General features: G+C 43.7%; 1 protein-coding gene across 4 annotated transcripts in view; it reads right to left on the bottom strand.

The window, feature by feature from the left end:
- Window positions 1-7,389: 7,389 nt before the first annotated feature.
- The window catches only part of TMEM144 (transmembrane protein 144), a 29,636-nt gene continuing 14,509 nt past the window's right edge, over window positions 7,390-22,516 (bottom strand). For 3 of the 4 annotated variants that reach the window (XM_053258396.1, XM_053258397.1, XM_053258398.1), the window contains exons 7-12: window positions 22,358-22,443; window positions 21,796-21,914; window positions 18,354-18,473; window positions 15,374-15,471; window positions 12,866-12,919; window positions 7,390-10,265 (exon numbers count right to left, since the gene is read on the bottom strand). In XM_053258396.1, the coding sequence (XP_053114371.1) occupies window positions 10,182-10,265; window positions 12,866-12,919; window positions 15,374-15,471; window positions 18,354-18,473; window positions 21,796-21,914; window positions 22,358-22,443 (561 nt within the window). In that variant the 3' untranslated portion in view covers window positions 7,390-10,181. The remainder of the gene's footprint in view (window positions 10,266-12,865; window positions 12,920-15,373; window positions 15,472-18,353; window positions 18,474-21,795; window positions 21,915-22,357; window positions 22,444-22,516) is intronic. The other variant, XM_053258399.1, reaches the window with a different exon arrangement.

The raw sequence follows: 22,516 nt of genomic DNA, 5'->3' as shown, positions 1-22,516 counted from the left end.
TTTATGGCTTACTAATTTGCTGGCGGTTGTGTGAAGCCACCCAGTGTAACACAACTCTAGGATTTCTATAGGTTAAGGAGCTTATTTCAGAATCTCAGTACAAAAGGCCTTGCTCCTTTCCACAGCTGCCCCAGGCTCCATGCAAAGGACTTGGAGCAGGGCCACTTCCATTGATAAATAAGACTAGCAGGATTTCTGTTTAAGGGTAATGCATAAAGGTAAAGGTAAAGTGTGCCATCGAGTCGGTGTCGGCTCCTGGTGACCACAGAGCCTTGTGGTTTTCTTTGGTAGAGGGGGTTACCATTGCCATCTACCACACAGTATGAGATGATACCTTTCAGCATCTTCCTACATCGCTGCTGCCCGATATAGGTACCAGCGGGGATTCAAATCAGCAACCTTTGGCTTGCTGGTCAAGTCATTTCCCCGCTGCACCATTAGGTGGCTAAGTGTATCCCTTTTCTCAGTGTAGCCAAAGACTGTTGGGAGGGCACAGCCAGGGGACATTTTGCCGCCAGGGCCAGTTGGTGTGGTCCTGCTCATCTTCCCTTGGCAGGGGTATTATGTGAGGGCTTGTGAGAGTCCAGGCAAGGATATGAACAAACAAAACTGCTCAAGGGCCGCAGTGCTGTGTGAAATGACAATCACAGATCAAACACTGCTAGACAGAGCTTTGGTTATCATCATACATCACCATAAAAGAATCCACACATTAAATTACAAGTCATCAAAGCCTTATTCAGACTTCCCATTGTATGTGCATACAGGTGACTGCACTGCACACATGTACATGTTTTTTGTGTGCATGACTGTACCTGCATTCATTTTAAAGTGAACCTGGATACAGGCCCCCTCCACTGCAAGGCACAGATAGGAAGTGTACAATTGTAAATAAGATGTGAATAATTGTACATGTGTACACATTTGCATGTGCATGCTCATGGTTTGAGATAAAAGGTGGAATGGAGCTAGAAGGAAGAGAACAGGGAGAACCCCTCCTTGTGTGCGTTCATTGCATGAAGCTTGATCCAGTGATCCTCAAGGAAGGGAGCGTGTGGCAAGGCGGGGAGTCTGTGTGTAGAAAGAGGGGACAGTATGGCGGGGGGGGGGGGGCAAGAGTGTCAAGAAACGGCAGCAGCTAGCCCAGCAGTAGCAGCTAGCTCACAATCTAGCTTGAGCATGCCAAGGCTAGATATACCCACAATTTTGCCCCTGGGATACAGCAGGGCCATTGCGGGGCTCTCTCTCCCCCGATAGGTGAAAAAATAGAGACACCTCAATGGTGTCAATAACTGGGTTAGGCCAATCAGCATGGGCGCACATTCCATTGCAGCACAGAATAATGAAAAGGGACAAAGATGGTTCCAATTATTCATGAGCGGTTATGTATTTGATTGCCTTACTGAAAACAGGTGTGTCAGGTGCATATAGAGTCCTTTGTTTAAGGTCAAGCTCCCCTCCTAATCTAGCTGCTCCCTTCCTTTACTTATGGCATGATTGCCCATCTTGGCTGGAGCACTCAAGTGTCCTTATTGCTAGGAGTCATCCTGCCCAGGAGATAGCTTTTAAGGTCTGTCAGCTGGCAACTTCAAAAGTCAAAGCTGTTTTTAACACCCTTTTCAGTCAAGCGTTTTGACCTTTAGGCACGTGTCCAAACTTGCCTTTTGCCAACGGCCCAAATATGCATAGAAGCATGAGCTGGAAGATGGGTGAAGGCTGCTCAGCCATGGACCTGGTGCTGTACAAGGTTCGAGTGTGTGTGTGTGTCCCCGCTCCCTCATTAGAACACTATTGGCAACACTATACCTAGACACACCAGGGATTGAACCTAGGACTTCTACATGCAAAGCAGATGGTGTACCACTGAAATGCAGCCGCCCTCCTTAGCTGTGGTTATTAACTGGTAGGAATATTTTCCATACATTACCAGCTAATTACTTCATTTCCCTCAAGCTGAAATCATACCCTGCAAAAACAACTTCTGGGGCTCAGTCTTGGAATTCCGTAAATCAAGGCTTCCCACCTTTGGGTCCTCAGATTTTTTTTTGCTATAGTCCTATCATCCCCACATTGAGGTCCAACAACATCTGGGGACCCAAAGTTGGGAACCCCTGGTTTAGACAAAGGAAGGTCAGTTGATGGCACTGGAGTTTTCCTACACATTGTAGATACTGACAGGAAGAGAAGCATCTGTTTCTTCTTCCTTCAAAGCAGCTGAGTGACATGCTGCATTTAGGCAGCATTATGCAAACTGCAAGTTCCCAATTAGCAATTTGATTTCTTACATAATAACAGCCCTGCTGGATCAGTCCTAAGGCCTATCTAGTCCAGCATCCTGTTTCACATCGTAGCCCATCAGATGCCTCTGGGGAGCTCACAGGCAAGAGGTATGTGCATGCCCTCTCTCTGCTGTTGCTCCCCTGCAACTGGTATTTGGAGGCATCATGCCTCTGAGGCTGGAGCTGGCCTCAGCCATCAGACTAGTAGCCATTGATAAACCTGTCCTCTATGACTTTGTCAAAGCCCCCTTTAAAGCTATCCAAGCTGGTGGACATCACCTCATCCCATGGCAAAGAATTCAAAAGATTAATTATGTGCTGTGTGAAAAAGCACTTCCTCTTGTTGATCCTAAATTTCCCAACAGTTTCATGGGGTGACCCCAGGTTTTAGTGTTGTGAAAGAGGGAGAAAAACATCTCTCTGTCTACCTTCTCCACTCCATGCATAATTTTATACACCTCAATCATATATTCCCTTAGTTGCCTCTTTTCCAAGGTAAAGAGCCCCAGATGCTGTAGCCTAGCCTCATAAGGAAGGTGCTCCTGGCCCCTGATAATTTTGGTTGCCCTCTTCTGCACCTTTTCCAGTCCTACAATATCTAACTTAAGATACAGTGATCAAAGCTGTACGCAGTACTCCAGATATGGCTGCACCATAGATTTGTATAAGGGCATCATAATATTAGCAGTTTTATTTTCTGTCCTCTTCCTAATGATCCCTAGCATGGAATTAACCTTTTTCACAGCTGCCAAACACTGAGCCAAAACTTTCAATGAGCTGTCCATCACGACACCAAGATCTCTCTCCTGGTCAGTCACTGATAGCTCAGATCCCATCAATGTATATGTGAAATTAGGGGTTTTTTTTGCCCCAATGTGCATCACTTTACACTTGCTTAGACTGAACCGCATTTGCCATTTTGTCACCACCTCCCCCAGTTTGGGGCTACCTCTTTGCAGCTCCCCACAATCTGTTTTGGATTTCACTATCCTAAATAGTTTAGTGTAATCTGCAAATCTGGCCACTTCGCTGCTTACCTCAACTTCTAGATCATTTATGAACAAGTTAAAGAGCATTGGTCCCAGTACTGATCCCTGGGGTACCTGCCTTCTTACCTCCCTCCATTATGAAAACTGTCTATTTATTCCTCTGTTTCCTGTCCTTTAACTAGTTTCCGATCTACACATGAACCTGTCCCCTTATCCCATGACTGCTAAGTTTACTCAAGAACCTTTGGTGGGGAACTTTGTCAAAAGCTTTTTGGAAGTCCAGGTATACACCGGATCACCTTTATCCACATGCCTATTGACACTCTCAAATAACTCCAAAAGGTTAGTGAGGCAAGACTTTTCCTTGAAGCAGCCATGCTAGTTCTCCTTCAACAAGGCCTTTTCTTCTTTATGTTAAACAATTTTGTCCTTAAGTATGCTTTCCATCAATTTACCCAGCACCAAAGTTAAGCTGACCGGCCTGTAATTTCCAGGATTCATCCTGGATCCCTTTTTGATCATCGGAGTCACACTGGCTACTTTTCAGTCCTCTGGTATAGAGCCTGAATTTACCCAGTCTATTAGTTGAAATCACCCAGTATTACTGCCCTGTCCCTCTTTGACGCCTCTCTTATTTGTTTTTCCAACTTCAGGTCACTCTCAGCACTTTGATCCAGAGGATGATAGCACGCCCCTAGTCACACATTTCCTTTTAGTCCTCATAACGTTACCTATAATGTTTCTGAGACTCCGGTCCACCTAGGTTTTCTAGTTTATTAGAATCTATCCCTTCTTTGATATACAGTGCACTCCTCCCCCAATCCTCCCCTCCCTGTCCCTTCTATAGAGTTTATATCCAGGAATAATCGTGTCCCACTGGTTCTCACTGTTCCACCAGGTTTCCATTACACCCACTATACTCCAGCTCAGTCATCTTGGCTTGGAGGCGTTTACTGCATTTTCCAACATTGTTGGTGCCAACGTGCACCACGGCAGCTTCTCTCCAGCACTGCCCAGCTGCCTACCTAGACACAGCATGACATCCACAACCTTTGCACCAAGCTAGCAAGTCACCGTGCGGTCTACATGCAGGTCATAGAGCCATCTCTGTATGCCCCTGACTGAATCACCCACTACTAGGAAGTCCCCACCCCCTGGAGGAGTATCCTGTGCCAGAGGATATGGGTGCATCATATGGGTGCATTACCCAAGGAAGGGGTCCCTGCTAAGGGAGTGTTTCCCTCTTCTTCAGACCAATGTCCTCCTTCCCCGAGACCCTCATTCTCCATGACTGCAGAAGTGCCATCAGCCTGGGTGTGGGATGTCTTTATCACATCCCTGAGGGTCTCATCCACATGCCTCTCTGCCTCCCTGAGCTTCTCCAGGTCAGCCACTTTGGCTTCAAGGGAACAAACTTGTTCCCTGAGAGCCAGGAGCTCTTTGCACCGAGCGCACACCCAAAAATTCTGCCCCACAGGCAAATAGTCATTCATGGGACACTCTCTATATTACACTGGGAAGCACCCCCTCCCCTGCTGGCATTCTACTTTCATAACTACTTTTATTGGCTATTTAACATATATAGGGCTTGAAGCTATGTACTGGGTGTAATTGTTGGCTAATTAAAGTTTTTTTAATCTTTGTTCTCCAAGAAAATAAAAAAAGTTGGGTAGTACTCACCTTATTCTTGCGCAGGGTGTCTCCTCTGCGATGGGGGGGCACTTCTGTGCCTCCCCACAGAATTTCCCACAAATCTCCTGCAAAACTCCTTCTAACTGGGCAAAGAGGCACCTTTTACCGTGGTGATTCTCTTTATTTAGCAGGGGGAGAGTAACTGGCCCTATCCACCCCCACCACAGTACTTCCAGTGACTGTTGCTGGTGTGTGTCTTGTGTTTCTTTTTAGAATGTGAGCCCTTTGGGGACAGGGAGCCATCTTATTTGTTATTTCTCTTTGTAAACGGCCCTGAGCCATTTTTGGAAGGGCGGTATAGAAATCGAATTATTATTATTATTAATATCTGTTCGCAAAGCAACTCTGGTCTGAGTCTTGTATTCAAGACCAGCAGGCAAACTGACTCTCCTCAGAAATATGAACCCTCCCACAAGCTGAGGTACCCACCTAGAATGAATCCCCCACTCAAGCTAGTCCTCTGTCAAAGACACAAACACATCCATCCAGCCAGAAATCAAACCCTAAAAAAATCAGCAGCCCTTACAAACCTGGCTTCTTCCCCTCTTGTTTTCTTGGTGATTTATATATTTAGTTCCTTGCTGTGTTCCCTTGCTTGATATCTTCTTTAGGAAAGAAATACAAGCTTGTTGCTTCCTCTTGTTCCAAGACCAGCTGGCAATTTCTTAGATTAGATTAGATTAGAAATTGAAGATTAGACATTCTTAGAATTTCTTAGGTTTCACTAAATGCAGACACACGTTTTGACCCTTTTGAATCTCCTTTCTTTATAAAACCTAGCCACGTTTGGCTTAATAGCATAAACTATGATCTCCACTCTATTCATTACAATCTCAGTCTTTTTTCCATGTGGCGTACGTTAAAGATGAAGTTTCCTGGGCTGTGCTAATATGTTACGCAAGAAGCAAGGATGATGGCCAATTTGCTGTATCAGAGGGTTGACAGCAGATTAACAAGGCAGTGAATATATTGATTCCGTTCACCTTGAGTAATATAGATATAAAGATATAAAATAATGTTCATTGTGCTGCTTCTGATATTTAACAAGGAACTAACAGCTATTTTGAGGGAAGAGGGATTTTCATTCAGACCATGGCAAAGGAAAGGCTTACATATCCACTCCTTGTGTGCTAGGTTCCCATACTCAAGCAAGTTATTTCAATGTTTTAAAAAGAAAAACCCTAGGTGGTGGCAGAAATAACTTTTTAAAAGCACAAGTAACGTTTACACAGCTCTTTAATGAGTGATACCCTGGGCTTCTTCTGACCTTTGTGAACCAGAAAGAAACTATGTGGGAAGGTGTTGGCTTTGCCCCAGCACTTTTTGCAAAGGACTGAAATGCACATAGAAACAGATGAGTGGGAATGCCAGTGCTCCTCTTCTTCCAGAGATTTGCAACATAGGACGCTGCCTTATATAGTCAGACCATTGGCACTGACACTGCCAATACTGAGTCAGTATTGTCTACATAGACTAGACTGGCAGTGGCTTCTCTAAGGTTGCAGGCAGGAGTCTTTCTCAGCTGTATTTTGGAGATGCCAAGGAGAGAAGTTGGAACCTTCTGCACGCAAACATGCAGGTGTTCTACCCAGAGCAGTTCCACCCCTGAAGGGGAATGTCTTACAGTGCTCGCACATGTAATCTCCCATTTACATGCAAACCAGGGCAGACCCTGCTTAGCAAAGGGGACAATTCATGCTTGCTACCACTAGACCAGCTCTTCTCTCTTTGCAAAAGATCATGTGTGTCCTGTGCAGACAAATTCCCATGAGGGATGCAGAGATCCCACAATGAACTGGAGACCTCAGAAGAACTGAATGTGCATCCCCATTCATATCCTGTGTGGAAGGCTGCTTACACATTTGGCCAGTACGGCTGCAACCAGTTGATCCATTAGTGTCCCATGGTGATGCTGACTGGGGCTCTGCAGACCGATCCCGTGCCTGTTCATTTGCAAGTTCCAATGGGATTTACCCCTGAGTAAATGTGCACAGGATTGTATTATAAAACTATTACCCAAGTATATAGCACAGCGTTCAGAACTGAACGTTTTCCCCCCTGAGTGAGTCCTATTTTGCTATTTCTATTCTAACCTCCACTACTTTGGTCCTTTGAAGACCAAACTGCAATTCTGCTCTCATTTGCAAGTTATGTAAAATTAGATTAACGCATCTTATATACAGCTACTAGTAGTCTACATAACAACTTCTCTCCCATTCAGGTTTGTTCATCATAGGCACTATTGCTCACAATAGTTTGCTAGCAACACATTTCTAGATTTCTAATTCAGGGATACATGAAAAATAAGAATCTTGGTTTTTATTTAGAAGCAGCTCAATAGTATCTATCTATCTATCTATCTATCTATCTATACCTTTTAAAGGATCATATAAAATTATCTATGAAACAAGAAAACTAGAAACAAGATGTCTAAAAATAATGCATTTTTAAAAGGTTTATGCAAATATTTGAAATTACAAAATATCTGGAAGTAATGAACAAACAAGCAACATCAATACAAGTAGCATTTAAATAAGTTATATATTTCTTATTAGAAACCACATGACAAATGGAGAATCTACAAATGAAGAAGTTATTCTAGTAATAACTAATCTGCCTACTTTCCTTTCACTATCCCTACACCTGTAGCAAGTCTGGTTCAAATCGTTTAGGTGGTTCACAAGTTAGCCCACTTGCGCCTCAAACATTTACACATCCATCATCTTGAATTCTGGTGGATGACATCACCACAAACTACGTTGTTGAGGTGTCCCTACAACTCTACCCATTTTGGTTCATATTGGTCCCCCCCCCGCCACACACACACACAAACACAGACACATGGAATGCTGGGTGATCTCATAAATCTACTGGAAAGTAGGTTCAAAATCTAAGCGTACATTTTCTTAAGAGATAGCACACTACCTGTCCTGGATAAAAAAGGGTGAAAGTTCAGCACTGCACACGGTTATGGCTACTTGGCACAGGGATTTTGTGAAAGGCATGGAAGAGTTGTGAGATAGATACTGAAGATAGGTTCTGTATTATGGTCACTGACCAGTCAACGAATCAACTTTAGGAACAGACAATAAAATTTAGTATCTAAAATGATTACTCCAATTATTCAACTAAGATCTAGCCACAAAATTAACATCTAACTTAATCTGTTACATCCAGAAACTACATTAAATTAATCTGAACTTGAGCCACTTCCTTCCATGCCTTGATTGCCGCAGCACAAAACTTAGCAACACGGTGTTAACAGCTTTATTTTCCATCAAATAAGAGAAGGAAACATAGAATTCTTCAGGATGGCCTGGTAATTTTAATATGAAAGGGTGGATAAAAATATGATAAAACTCACAGTAAAATGAACAGATAATAAAACGTGCCCCACTGCTTCAACCTCAGCAGACCCACAGTGGCATATATGTTCTAAACAGAGAATTTTATGAAATCTGTCTTCCAGTGCTGCTTCCATAGGTCAAGGGCAAGGACTGCTTCCATGTACTCTGGAAACAACATGTTAACAGAGCTAGCCCCACAGGGCTGAATATTAGCTTCAACCAAAGGTTAAAGGCAGTAATCCACACCCTCATTTCAACTTCCTGAAGGCCTGCTTCAAGTTACAGAACTACATTAGGAACACTTCTGGGTACCTGGAAAATTGCCCCATTTTGGTAGTGAAGTTGGGTTAAATGTCCTGTAATGCTGCCTTTTTCTTAGTCAATCAATTGGTCAGTTTCCAGTATTGCTACTCTGACTGGCAGCAGGTCTCCAAAATGTTTCTCAGCCTTCCTATCCCGAGATAGTTTAACTGGAAATGCTAGGGTAGAGGATAAATCCGAGACCATGGGCCTGGACCTTACACATGAACCTAAAGCATGGGCTCTGCCACGGAGTTCTGATGAGCCCTCAGGAAGCAGGGCTGCTCCTGCTGGAAGGCGGTCTGGTTTCACATGGATTGCAGCTTATGAGATGATTTAAAGAGCGATGTAGTGCGCTCTGTGTGCGGGGGTGGTGGTAGGGTAGGAGGGCTTCTGAGCCCCCACTTCAGAAAACAATTCCCACAATCTATGGCAAACTGATCCCCAATCTCAGGGGAACTCTGGAAGTTGCCTCCAATGTCAGAAAAAGAGAGCACAGCAGTTACAAAAATCCATAATGAAAACATGCTGGAGAGTAGTCTTTGAGTCAAACTAGTCATTTGTGCTTCAGTTTATGTATTTATTTTAATCAAAACAGCAGCCACAGGATGGAGAGACTGATCAGGATAGCAGATTACAGGGAGAGGGCATTTAAGCTTTCTTTGTTGTGGGAATAATCTGCAACTCCCTCTATCCTTAAGTGCTTATTAGCTCTTCGAGGGAAGCTCCTATTGCTGCCAAAGAGAGTTTGCCTCCCAGCTAACAGCAGTTTTAAGCAGATGATTTAGGCCATGGTCCCAATCCTGACTGAGCCACCTTCCAGTGTGTGTGTGTGTGTGCGTGTGTGTGCGCGCACACACACACACACGGACAAATCACACATTTAACATCACATTTGGTTTGACTCTTAACAATTCCTATATAGCCACTGAAAAATAAAGGAAAGACAATACTGACATTATTCCCCTGGATAGTGACCAATAATTACACTTAACTGATTGCTTTTAAAAAGCTTTCTCCATTATTGTTATTATTTAGAATATTTATGTATCAGTTTTCAACAACTACAAATCAACGGGAATAAGAAGAAGATTGCTTGTCCTAAAGAGACACAAGGGAGGGACCAGCAACAGCCATTAGAGAGATCCTGTGCTGGGTTGAATAGGGACAGTTTCTACTTCTCTGCTAAATATAAGAGAGCCACCATTTTAAAAAGGTGCCTCTTTATCCACAGTATGGGCCACCATACTGTCATTCTTCCATAGTTACTAATAAACTTCTGTAGTTAGTTAACAACTTGTAACATTACAGAATCATTAAAACCTCCGACTTAAGATTTCACCCCATAATCATCCAGTCCTGAGATAGTAAGCGTTAAAAGATTTCCCCTTATTTCCCAAAATGTAGAGGACATGATCAACGTTTTTCATTAAGCACAAAAGTTATTCATTTAGAGACCTTCTCCTGTTTCTGTAGCAAGAGTGAGGATATCTTTGATCTAAGAACATATGTGATCTTCTCACACCTCTTAAATGTAGTAACTAGTGGCACCATCTGCTGGTTCAAGTGTTTCTTCAGACTTTAGAAAAAGCTGTTGAGAGTGACCCAGCCAGGATGACACAAAAGGCTATCAAGAGTAATAGATAGTTTCTCAGGCCCTGCATAGACAAAGAAACATATAAGAGTGGGAAGAGAAGTAGCATTATTTTCTAGAAAGGCAATGCAATACTGAGTTACTTACAGAACTCTGCAGACAAGTGAATTTGTTGTAAGGGGGTACGTCCGTAGAAACAAATGTTATTATAAACATTAGTGGCCATCTTCTATGCATCTCATTCAGCAGGAGTTGCCAACCCGAGGTTCTCCAACTGTTGGACTACAATGCCCATCCTTCCCAGCTACAATAAATTGTAGCTAGGAGGATGGGAACTGTAGTCCCAACAATAGTTGGAGAGACTCAGGCTGGCCATTCACGTCATATAAACCACCTAGAGACGTAAGTTTTGGGTGGTATAGAAATATTTTACATACAGACAGACAGACAGACAGTGTGAAGATAATGTTTATTTGGCCCAATACATGGATTTTACAGATCCATGCATACAAACCAGCAAGAGTGCTACAGCCATGGTAAATACTCGAGCGTTAGGAAAGTGGAAGCCTTCGGTTGCTGCTTCTCCTAACGAAAAGCAGCTTTTGGGAGGTACAAAAGGGATGAAGAGGTGTTCAACTCCTCCCCTGCACATTACTTAGCTGCTCCAACTCACACCGCCCTCTAGCCCAGGGATCCTCAACGTTGGGCCCCCAGATGTTAGTGGACTTCAACTCCCATAATCCCAAGCCCCAGTGGCCTTTGGTTGGGGATTATGGGAGTTGAAGTCCAATGACATCTGGGGGCCCAATGTTGAGGATCCCTGCTTAGCCACTTGCTCCCAGCAGGGTTCCAGATGAGTACTGCCCTCACAAATGTGCACCTGGAAATATGGACCCTGTGATAAGGGGAATGGCAGTGTGTGTGTGTGTGTGTGTGTGTGTGTGTGTGTGTGTGTATTCCCAAACTGGAATATTCAATCCAAGCTGCTCCTTCCAGATGCTGCTTTTCTGCAGTAGAAGCAGCAGCAGCAGCCAGAGGCTGTTAAACAAGTAATATGCCACTGATCTTCTATTTTTTGAGCAATCTTGGGAGGCACACACAGAGCTCTAGGAAGTGTAGTCCATCTAGTGCTCTAGGTGAATCTTCCAAGATGGTGCTGGGCCTCGACAGGACTCCATTTCTCTTAAAGGAGCCCCCCAGGACAAGCAAAACCACAGCACTGTGCAGAGGCGAGCATGCTGGGAAAAGTAACCTTCATGCAGTGCCAGGGAAGCAATGCTTCAGGTCAAGGCTTTGCACAGCCCTTGCCAGGGAGCTGCAGTTTGGAGCCCCCACTGGCTCATGGGACTCACAAAGAAGAAGACTGTAATATGTAGTTCCACTCAAAGCGTAAATAATTCAACACATGGGAGGAAAGAGAGTACAAGTGAGTTGCACTTCCTCTCTCTAGGTGCTGAAAACTGGGCTTGCTCGTCTCCCCATGCAAAGAAGGGATACACAGGCTCAGCTTCTGATGTTCTAAGCAAGCTTGGAAAAAGGACACACAACCCACTTGCACATCCCCTTTCCCTAGGGGTGTGCACGGAACTGGGAACCCCGGTTTGGTTAGAACAGAACTGGACTTCAACCAAACCAGGCCCAGTTCGGTTCCGTGCACGTTGAGCCAGGCCCCAGTTCGACTCAAGGCTGAAATGGTTCAGGCCTAGCTCAAGGGTGGGGGGCAGTTCTAAATGTAATAAATAAATAAATATATTTTTAAAAAAATTATAGACAGGTCCAGTGGCCTCTGGGGAGGTGCTGCCGCAGCCGTAGGTATAGGTGGGTGTAGCCGAAGTTTTCTCTTTCCCCGCTGGCCTCCCTGCCGGACTTCTTTGGGCTGGTTTGGCCTGTTTATGGGCCTTTTTGGCCGTCTGCCTGCTTGTGACAGCCATTTTGAAGGCCTCCATGCATGCACACTGGCCATTTGCATGCCTGAGTCAGGCTGACTAGGGGAAGGCCAGTGGGGGGGGAGGGGGAACCTTTGGCGACTCCCCGTGGCTGCGGCAGCACCCCCTGGAGGCCACTGGACACAGCCGTAAGTTTAATTTTAAAAACCATTTAGAACCCCCGAGCTGGCCCGGGGGGCTTGGCTTGAAGTCAGTTTCAAGCAGAGCAGGCCTTGAAGCCAACGAACCAGGCCTTTTTGGCTTGAGGGCAAGCCCAGTTCGATAGTGAACCGGTTCGACCTCGAGCCGGTTTGCACATCCTTATCTTCCCCTACACATCCTATTGACTGACTGATTGATTGTTGAATTTGCATACTGCTTTTCATTAAAACAAACAATTAATTTCAAAAAATTAAAAAGGATATAATATTTACACAATTAAAAAATTAAGCTAAAAATATAAAAACCTACACCTGACTAAAAGGATTTAAAATAGTACAAAATAACAATTCAACAATACAAAGCAGCAATGGAGTTAATCATATAAAAGCCTGGGTAAAAAGCCAGGATTTCATAAGCTTTCTAAAAACTGTGATGGAGACCAAGGAGTGAATAGCCACCAGGAGAGCATTCCAGAGTCTGTGCATTCCTATCCACTGTTCTTGGAGATGCAGTAGCCATCAGAGCACTTAATACAACTATAATGAGAGAAATATGTACAGGATGCTAACGTCCATACCTTTATTTCTTTAAATACCAGGGCTCCCCACATTGCAGCTATAAAGCCAGGACCCTAGAGAACAATAAATAAAAAACATTAATATCAATTGAGGATTTTGCACAATTCTGTTTTTTAATATTAAGAAAATATGATTATGCAAGTAGATTGTTGATCATGGGTAAGACAAGAGGACGAAACGAGAAAGACATGGACTAATCCTGCAATAGGCTGTAGGATAATTATTTTTTAACTTGCAAGCAACCCCAGATCTCCCCACTGGGAGCATGCTAAAGCCTCTAACCTGGAAATTCTGATTCTTTGTGGTCATTTGCACAATCAAAAAGTGTGTTCAACCCGGGTTTGGGAGCTGCGTGTGCTCCCAATTTTCAGTTGTGTAGAAGCAAGATTAGAGGAAAACCTGGGTAGAATTGATTGTGTAGAAGCAAGGTAGGAGGAAAAGCTACCCAGGTTTTCTTCCTACCTTGCTTCCATACAATCACTTTCCACACAACTGAAAATTGGGAACACAGTCAGCTCCCAAACCCAGGTAGAACCACACTTTTTGATTGTGCGAATGACCTCTTTATTTCAGATGGGTAAAATTCTCTTCTCTTTCTCAGCAGAAGGGAAAGCACTCAGCATATGCTCAGAGACATAAGCACTGGTATATAAAGCAGTTCAACAAATACTGAATTATACCAGCATGCCCTAAGAACAGCTGTCTTCTCTAACAGGCAGCTGATAGCACTGATGGAGGCCTAGCTCTAGCAGTAACAAATCCTCCTATGCAAACCTGCTGCAAGTTCTGCACATACAAAGTCAAGTACAAGATCATGGTCAAGCAGTTTAAAACAAAATGTAGTGCCTGCCTATATAGTTACTGCAGACCTTCTCCTGCCTATACCTTCAGTCTTAATTCTGAATTCTACCCACAACCTAGCCCCTACACCAGATTTGCCTTATAACAGTTTGTACATATCATAACAGAGCCTGATGGAAACCCTTGGTGGAAGATATATCCAACCACATTTGGAAGAATGCCCATATTGTATTGTGAGAACCCGTGGGCTTCTTAACATTCATTGTAAGCATTCGTTATGAAAATGGCTTATTTCATTCTCCATTCCCACTCACTAAATAATTCAGTTTAGTTCTCTAACAACTTTTCAAGGTGTTTCCAATTGTAGTTACTCAGGCTTAAACCAACCCCCACTCTACACTCAAACATTAATTTCCATAACTGAGATGTAAAGTTTCTGGGTTTAGTACCTTGCAGCCAACCTGCCAGAATATTTTTTTGGAATTTTCTCCCCCTATTGCCAGTTTTGACCTCAAATGCACCTGCACATTATATCTCAAAATGTCTCAGAGTACCCTCGGTTTTCCTCTGTAGGGAGGGGAAGATTTATTTTATGAACAATGCCCATCTCTGAAGTTCTGAAGCTTACATAAACCATAGCATACATGTCAGTGGGACAGGTACCCTGAGGAAGAGGGCAGGGAATGATTTATTCCTTTGGCCCTTTTCTCCTTCCCACAGCTGAGTTTTTTGTGGAAGTGGGGGAGAAAGGATAGGAAGAGTCATTTTCACTCTCTTCCATTCACAGTTCCTAAATCACTCCTGCAGGTGGCAGAATTCATTGGTTGGGGGAGCAGGAGGAGAATGGGATTTAGGACCAGAAACCCTCTCTGAGCCCAGTTCTTTCCCTTCTCTCCCCTAAGGTGTCCATGCGAGGGAAAGAACTTGGATTCAGAGACAGCACACCTTACTCTGAGTCCAATTCCCCACAGTCCCCTTTTACAGTTGCTTTGGAGGGTTTGCACTATCTGCTTTCACTCAGGCTCCCTGAACATGATCTGTAGGCACACAATGCAGTCATTGTGAAGTTGTTGAAGTTAAGCAGGTCTAAGTCTGGTTGCTGAAGTTAAGCAGGTCTAAGTCTGGTCAGTTCCTGGATGGGAGATCACCTGGGAACCCCACTGCCCTAAGCTATATGATGAAAGGAAAGGTGGGATAGAAATTTAACAAATAAATAAATATGCTGCGGCCTGCCTTTACAATGACAGATAGAACTTTGCCAGGTTCCATCTGCTTTCCCTAAGTGGGGCTATTAGTTCTAGAAGAACAAACATGGTCAGACTAGAATTAAAGTTAATGATGAAGGTGAAATCACATTCTCCTAAAAGAAGAGGCAAATGAGAAAAACCTAACCTGCGGTTACATCTCTCTAATTTTTTTCATCTGTGTGTGGAATGAGTTTTATTCTGAGCAGCAGTATCAAGGCAGTGTGTGTGCATGTGCTTTCAAAGTGGGGCCTTCCTGATTCAACCTGAGCAGGATCTAAAATTAACTGAGCGGACATCAAAAACCATGTGAGCGCATGCACACACACACACACGCCTTAGAGGGAACACTGATGCAAAACCCCCAAAACAAGGGTAGGAGTGGGTCATAAGCACAGCTTGGTATGCAAATGAACGCATTGTTGAAAACCTTGCCTTACAAACAAATTTTTTGGTACTCACAGCAGTAATGATTGGGAAGCTGACCACAGCACTGAGGTAACGATTTGCTAAAAACCAGCAACAAGTGGCTATTGCCCACAGCACACCAGAAACAAATCCTAAAAACAGATATAAATATATGATATGACACATTCAACTTTTATATTACATATAATATGTAGTGGGAGAAAAATACATTAATACAAAAGCTGGTTTACCATATCAGGTTTAGTTATTCCAACAAAGGCAGGGGTCCTAAGTTTGGGGCCCAGAGAAACTATGGACAAGAAATACACACTCAATGCATTTCCTTACGAGGTTAGGAGAACTGTTCAGGGTCCTAATAAGAATCAGTGAAGTCCTCCCATTATACAGTCCAATGTTTACAAAGAAATCATGGGCTGTATCTAGAAGTTCCCTTCCTCTGGAAGATGGGAATCTTTGGATATAGCCCCCTGTAAATAAAGGCTGCAGCCCAGCAGGCAATGCCAAGTACATGGCTTGAGGATTTCAGGTGGGCAGCTGACTCCACAAAACAGTTAAGTTGGAGATCTGGGATAGGGATGTGCCAAAACGCGATTCGGGGATCTGAATCATGGGCGCATGCCTTTAAAATTACACAGGCATTGCCATAATCCTCTAGTATGTCTGCGTGCCAGCGGGGTGTCTCTCAGCTGCCCCTGGGCAATGCTGGCATGCACATGGCTGTTGCACATGCCCTGCCGGCATAGCTGGGGGGAGTGCTGGGATGCCGCGGGCATGCACGGCAGCCATGTGCATACCAGCGTCATGCAGGGGCAGCTGGGAGACACCCCGCTGGCACATGGGAATAGCTGGGGGGAGTGCCAGGATTACAGCAATGGCAGTGATCAGAGGAGGAGCAGGTATGGACTTCCTCTCCTTTGCTTTAAAGGGGCTGTGTAAGCCCTCATTTTTAAAGGGATGTGCCCACAATTTAGAGGTCTGAATCATGTTTTAGCACATCCCTAATCTGAGATTTAAGCTGATTTAATGCCATTGACCAGTTCAGGCTCCGTTGCCTTCATTCTAAACATCCAGTATCCAGACTAAATTACTTCTAAGTAGTCATATTAAAATTTAGTCCAATAGAGTAACTAATACTATTAAGCAACTTAGTCTGGATACTGCTCACTGGCTGTAAAGTAGCAGCACAGTATCCAGTGGGAGTCTCTTACTATGGACTATGGTGGGGAAATTATTTTCTTTGCTTTCTTGCTCCATCTGTCGTATCTCCATTTGTCATAAATTAGAGCTTGCTGCAAGAATGCAGCCATCAGGTGGAAGACATTTCCTCTGAATTAAATGAGGCTTATTATCAGAGTGTATAATCAAAGTGTAAGGTTGCAAGCCTGTGTACAGTTCTACATACCTAAGGCACATCAGAATCATAACCACCCTACGCATTAGAAGTAAATGCCACTGAAATCAATGGGATGGCCTTTTCAGTCAGCATACAACCTCCTTCTTTCTTAAATCAGTTTTGCAAGCATTCACAAAATTTTAATTAATTAATTAAATTATTTTTTACATTTCTCTACCACCTTGTACCAACATTTTGTATCAGTTTACAAAAACAAGTGATCAAATTAGAATTAAAATCAAACTAAAAGTTATAAAATTTCAAAACAAGGAGAACTGGTCTTGTAGTAGCATGCATGACTTGTCCCCTTAGCTAGCAGGGTCCACCCTGGTTGCATATGAATGGGAGACTTGATGTGTGAGCATTGTAAGAATATTCCAAGTTTCCTCCCTGGAACCTCTAAGATAGGGCTCAAAGAGATTCCTGCTTGCAACCCTGGAGAAGCCACTGACAGTCTGTGTACACAATACTGAGCTAGATGGACCTATGGTCTAACTCAGTATATGGCAGCTTCCTATGTTCCTGATTGATTGATTAAGTGGCATCAAGTTGGTGTTGACTCTTAGTGACCACATAGTTCCTACACTTTTTAAAAACCTGCCAGAAATGGGGAAGCTTTTTCAACAACAGGAAGTTTGTTCCCAAGCCTCAGGGTGACTATAGAAAAGGCCCCACCCTGAGTCTCCACCAGATGAGCTGGGGGGCAACCACAGGTGGACCTCTCCCAAAAGATCTTAATAAGCGGTGGAGATCGTGAAAGAGAAGGTGCTCTCTTAAATACTATGGGAAAAACCAATTAGGGCTTTATAGGTAATCACCAGCAAAAAAAGTATAAAAGATCTGTAGATGGGAGAAAGGACTGAACAAAACATTGTTCAGATAAACACACCATGAGCCTGGAAAAAGAGATGCAGACAGTTTAAGCGAAGAGGCAAGACGGAACAGCGAATCTGCATTTGATCCAGGAGCTGTAGAGGTATTATTTTTTTGAGAAGCAAAGGTAGCAGGGAAGCTGAGCTCACCCCACAGCAGAAAAACTGGCACCTGCTCCTATTTTCAGGTAGGTCTATAAGCAGCATTTGAAATTTGAATTCTATTCCATGTTGAATATGCAATAAGACTTAAGCACCAGATAGTTTTTGTATCTTCTTTAATGAAACTTCATAACGAACTATATTAATGGCATCAATGGTCTTTCAGAAGGATTTATGTATTGCAGCTGTCTTTGCATTCTCATTCAGAGATACCTAGGGGGATCTTTGCAAGATTAGTATATACCACCTGCATTACGGGTTTGTCTAATCGCAGCAAATAATGTGCTATATCAGATAGCAATAGCAATAGCAATAGTACTTACATTTATATACCGCTCTATAGCCGAAGCTCTCTAAGCGGTTTACAATGATTTAGCATATTGCCCCCAACATTCTGGGTACTCATTTTACCGACCTCGGAAGGATGGAAGGCTGAGTGAACCTTGAGCCCCTGGTCAGGATCGAACTTGTAACCTTCTGGTTACAGGGCGGCAGTTTTACCACTGCGCCACCAGGGGCTCATATAATAGGAGATAATATGGAGCTTGTTAGTTAAAATAACAGCATATGTATTTCACCATTATACCTGGGATTATAGCTTTAGGATAAACTTTAGGATTATTTTTCATGGCTGCACAGTAGATCAAAAAGTAGGTGGTACTTGTAAGAAAGATGCCACTGAAATGTGCAAAGACGTAATCTAAATCTGAAACAGAAAGTAGGGCATATGAAATATTCAAAATATACAAATTCACAAATGCTTACACAAAGCATAACATTTCACAGTACTCCAGAAAAGATGTAATTACTGGAGATAAGTTCACGTTCATGCTGTATTATTTATTTATTTTTTATTTATTCGATTTTTATACCGCCCTTCTGAAATGGCTCAGCGTGATTTACAATTAAAAACAGAAACCATTAAAACCAATAACAATTAAAAACAGAAATATAAATATGAACACCAATTAAAAAACATCTTAAAAAACAATAAAACTATCAGAATAATTAAAACCCTGAAAACCAGGTTAACATTAAAACAATTAAAACTAATTAAAAACCCTGAAAGGCCAGGCTAAACAGATGGGTTTTAAGGGCTCTCTTGAACGTCAGTAAGGAATTAAGATTATGAATTTCTGCTGGGAGTGCATTCCACAGCCTTGGAGCACCTACAGAGAAGGCCCGCTTCTGAGTCGCCACCAAACGAACCAGTGGTAACTGGAGACGGACCTCCTCAGATGACCTTAACGTGTGGTGGGGATCATGTAAAAGAAGGCGCTCTCTAAGATATCTTGGACCCAAGCCGTTCAGGGCTTTAAAGGTAATAACCAGCACTTTGTATTTTGCCTGGAAACATATCGGCAGCCAGTGTAACTGTTTCAAAACAGGCATCATATGGTCTCTCCGGGTTGCCCCAGAGACCAATCTGGCTGCCGCATTCTGAACTAACTGAAGTTTCTGGACTACGTACAAAGGCAGCCCCACGTAGAGCGCATTGCAATAGTCAAGCCAGGAGGTTTGGAGAATGAGTGCCATTTCCTGAAGATGAAAGAGAGAAGTATATTTGGATGTCATCAGCATACTGATAACACCCAGCACCAAACCTCCTGATGACCTCACCCAGCTGTTTCATGTAGATGTTAAAAAGCATTGGTGACAGAATGGAGCCCTGAGGGACTCTATATAACAGCTCCCGTTTTGAGGAGCAACTGTCACCAAGCTCCACCATCTGGAATCTACCTGAGAGATAGGAACGGAACCACTGCAAAGCAGTGCCTCATATCCCCAACTCCCCCAGGCGATCCAGAAGGATACCATAGTCGATGGTATTGAACGCTGCCAAGAGGCCCAGAAGAACCAGCAGAGTCACACCCCCTCTGTCAATTTACCGGTAAAGGCCATCCATCAGACCGATCAAGGCTGTCTCAACCCCTTAGCCAGCTCTAAATCCAGTTTGAAATGGGTCTAGATATTCAGTTTCCTCCAAGATTGCCTGCAGCTGGTCGGCCACCACCCTCTCAATCACCTTGCCCAACCAAGGGAGATTGGAGATTGGCCTGTAACTATCCAATGTTAAGGGGTCCAGAGAAGGCTTCTTTAAGAGTGGTCACAATTACTGATTTAATGCCTCCTACAGTTTATTCAGTTTTTGTTGAATTAATGTGTTGATGGCATTATACATTCATGTGTGATGAAGGCATGAGTGGAAAACCACACTAAATGTCTCTTTCATTAAGAACAAAACTATTTCTATAGGTTTTATGTTGGTGGACCAGATGGTGGTCTTTTTGGTTAAACATTTATTTATTTAGCATATTTGAAATACTGCCAAAAACTCAAGACTCTGGTGGTTTACAATAAAAACAACACAGATTTTAAAAAGTTAAAGTATTAAAACAACTTTAAAAAATGATAGATTCTATAAATCGAATTAAAAGCCTGGGTGAATAAATGTGTTTAACAGCCCTTTTAAAGGCTGTCAAAGATGGAGAGGCTCTTATTTCAATAGGGAGTGCGTTCCAAAGCCTAAGGAGAGCAATGGAGAAGGCCCATCCCTGAGTGGCCACCAGATGAGCTGGTGGCAGCTGCAGACTGACCTCTCCAGATGATCTCAATAGGTGGCAGGGCTCATAATGGAGAAAGCGTTCTCTTCAATACCCTGGGCCTAAGCTTTTTAGGGCTTTATAGGTTATAACCAACACCTTGTACTTTGCCCAGAAACATATTGGTAGACAGTGTAGATCCTTTAATATAGCTGCAAAATGATCTCTTTGACATGACCCATAGACCAACCTGGCTTCTGCATTTTGCACCAGTTGCAGTTTCTGGACTATGTACAAAGGCAGGCGCACATACAGGGCACTGCAGAAATCAAGTCTGGAGGCTACCAGCATTCACACTCCGGTTCTAAGGCTGTTTATCTCAAGAAATGGACGCAGCTGGCATATCAGTTGAAGCTGATAGAAAGCACCTCTGGCCATTGCCAAAACCTGAAAGAGGTCTGGATCCAGAAGCGCTCCCAGAGTGCTGGGAGTAAACATGTCCATATGCTTTACAAAAATGTGACAACTGCTATAGTTATTTACGGTGCTCTCTTTCTCTTGGTGGCTTCAGATGTTCAGTGTAAAAAGCAGGAGAAAGACGTTTTAAAATGAATAACAAAGAGGCGGGTCTCATGATCAATGAGACTTGCCTGGGGAGGGTGAGCGGGAAGAGCGGGACTTAGCCAACTCTCCCAGCACTCGAGCAGACAGTCTGTTCTGGGTGGCCGAAGCAGCCGCCCACACAACTGGAGCTGGGCGGAGCGAAGGCCAATCGGCAGGTGTTGGGGGGAGCAGGAGCTGGGGGGAGTGGCGGGTGCTGGGGGGACCAATCAGCAGGTGCTGGGAGGAGTAGGAAGCTCCAGCATGCCCTGAGTGAGCGTGCAGGGCATGCTGGTGAGACCTCTGAAGTGGGGAAGCCGGTTTTTGCCTCCCCTCCAGGGGTCTCCTCGTGAGTAGCTGCGCCATGGCTACTCACGATTTTTAAAATCAGGTTTGCGGAGTGCTCGCTCTGCAAACGTGGTTTAAGGGCAGGGGTAGTTAGGTGGGTTACCCGCTTAGGAACCACCGGGCTCAAAGCCGAGCCCGGTGGTTCACACGATGGGACGAAATCGGGCTAGCGGATTTCGTCCCATCGTGTGAATAGCCTCAAAGTCCTTTAATTAGCAAACTGCTCTAGCAGACTTGCTATGCTGGGGAGCTCCTGGGTCACAAAGACTTGTGGTGACTTGCCTGTGGTGACTCAGCTGATACTGCCACCACCAGGGAGGTGTGAAGGGATCTGTCATCACCACTACCACAGCCCAATTCAGATGGAAGAGATTCTAGACCAAGAAAGTTCTGGCAGGGTCTGCTAGGTCTACTGGCAGAGATATGTGGGGAGAGAAACAAAAGGGGATATAAGAAACTTCTTCTGCCACCCACCACAAATGATATTGGTTCTCCAGTGGTATATGTTAATTTTAAAAGAGTCAAATCTCCCTTTACCAAACTGACTTGCTCCTGTGTACTTAGTTCCATTTCTTCTGCCATGGTCCTTGATGTAAAGCACAGGCACAAAACTAGAACCGTACAGTATTCCAGCGATCACAGCTAGGCAGCAACCTCTAACAGAAAAAGATAGACACAAATTCACAGTCATGCCTTGAGTTGCAATATTCACTAGAGGCTTCCTATGTGAATCATCAATGGATTTCCAGAAATTGCTATCTGGGAAGTGAGGGCAAAGGTTTCACCACTGCAATGGTATACATTAGGTACATAGGAAGCTGCTTATACGGGTCAGGCTATTGATTCATTGAACTCAGTACTAACCGGGAGTGGCTTTCCAGGGTTTCAGACACGGGTCTTTCCCAGCCCTACCTGAAGATGCCAGGGATTGAACATGGGACTTCCTGCATTCAAAGTAGATGCTCTACCACTAAGCTATGGTTCCATTCCCTGTGGCTACTGTTTGCCATCTCTGCTGCCTTATGCAATTAATACTTTGCACACCGCAAGAAGGAAGGTAGGATAGAAAAAATGTACTAGAAAGCTGGAGAGAACTTACATTATTCTCTTTCCTAATGGAGAGAAACTGTCCACCCATGATACATCACTCCTGTTTGCAGCACTATGTATAGAAGTGTTGACTAACTGTTGATGAAAATGAAAGCCATTGAAACTAAGATTTCTGAAAACATCAACACTTGTATTCACTGCAGATTTT

This window comes from Hemicordylus capensis, chromosome 5 (assembly GCF_027244095.1).
Source record: "Hemicordylus capensis ecotype Gifberg chromosome 5, rHemCap1.1.pri, whole genome shotgun sequence".
NCBI lineage: Eukaryota > Metazoa > Chordata > Lepidosauria > Squamata > Cordylidae > Hemicordylus > Hemicordylus capensis.
The sequence above is the reverse complement of the archived record's forward strand: the minus strand, read 5'-3'. Positions and strand labels throughout refer to the sequence as shown.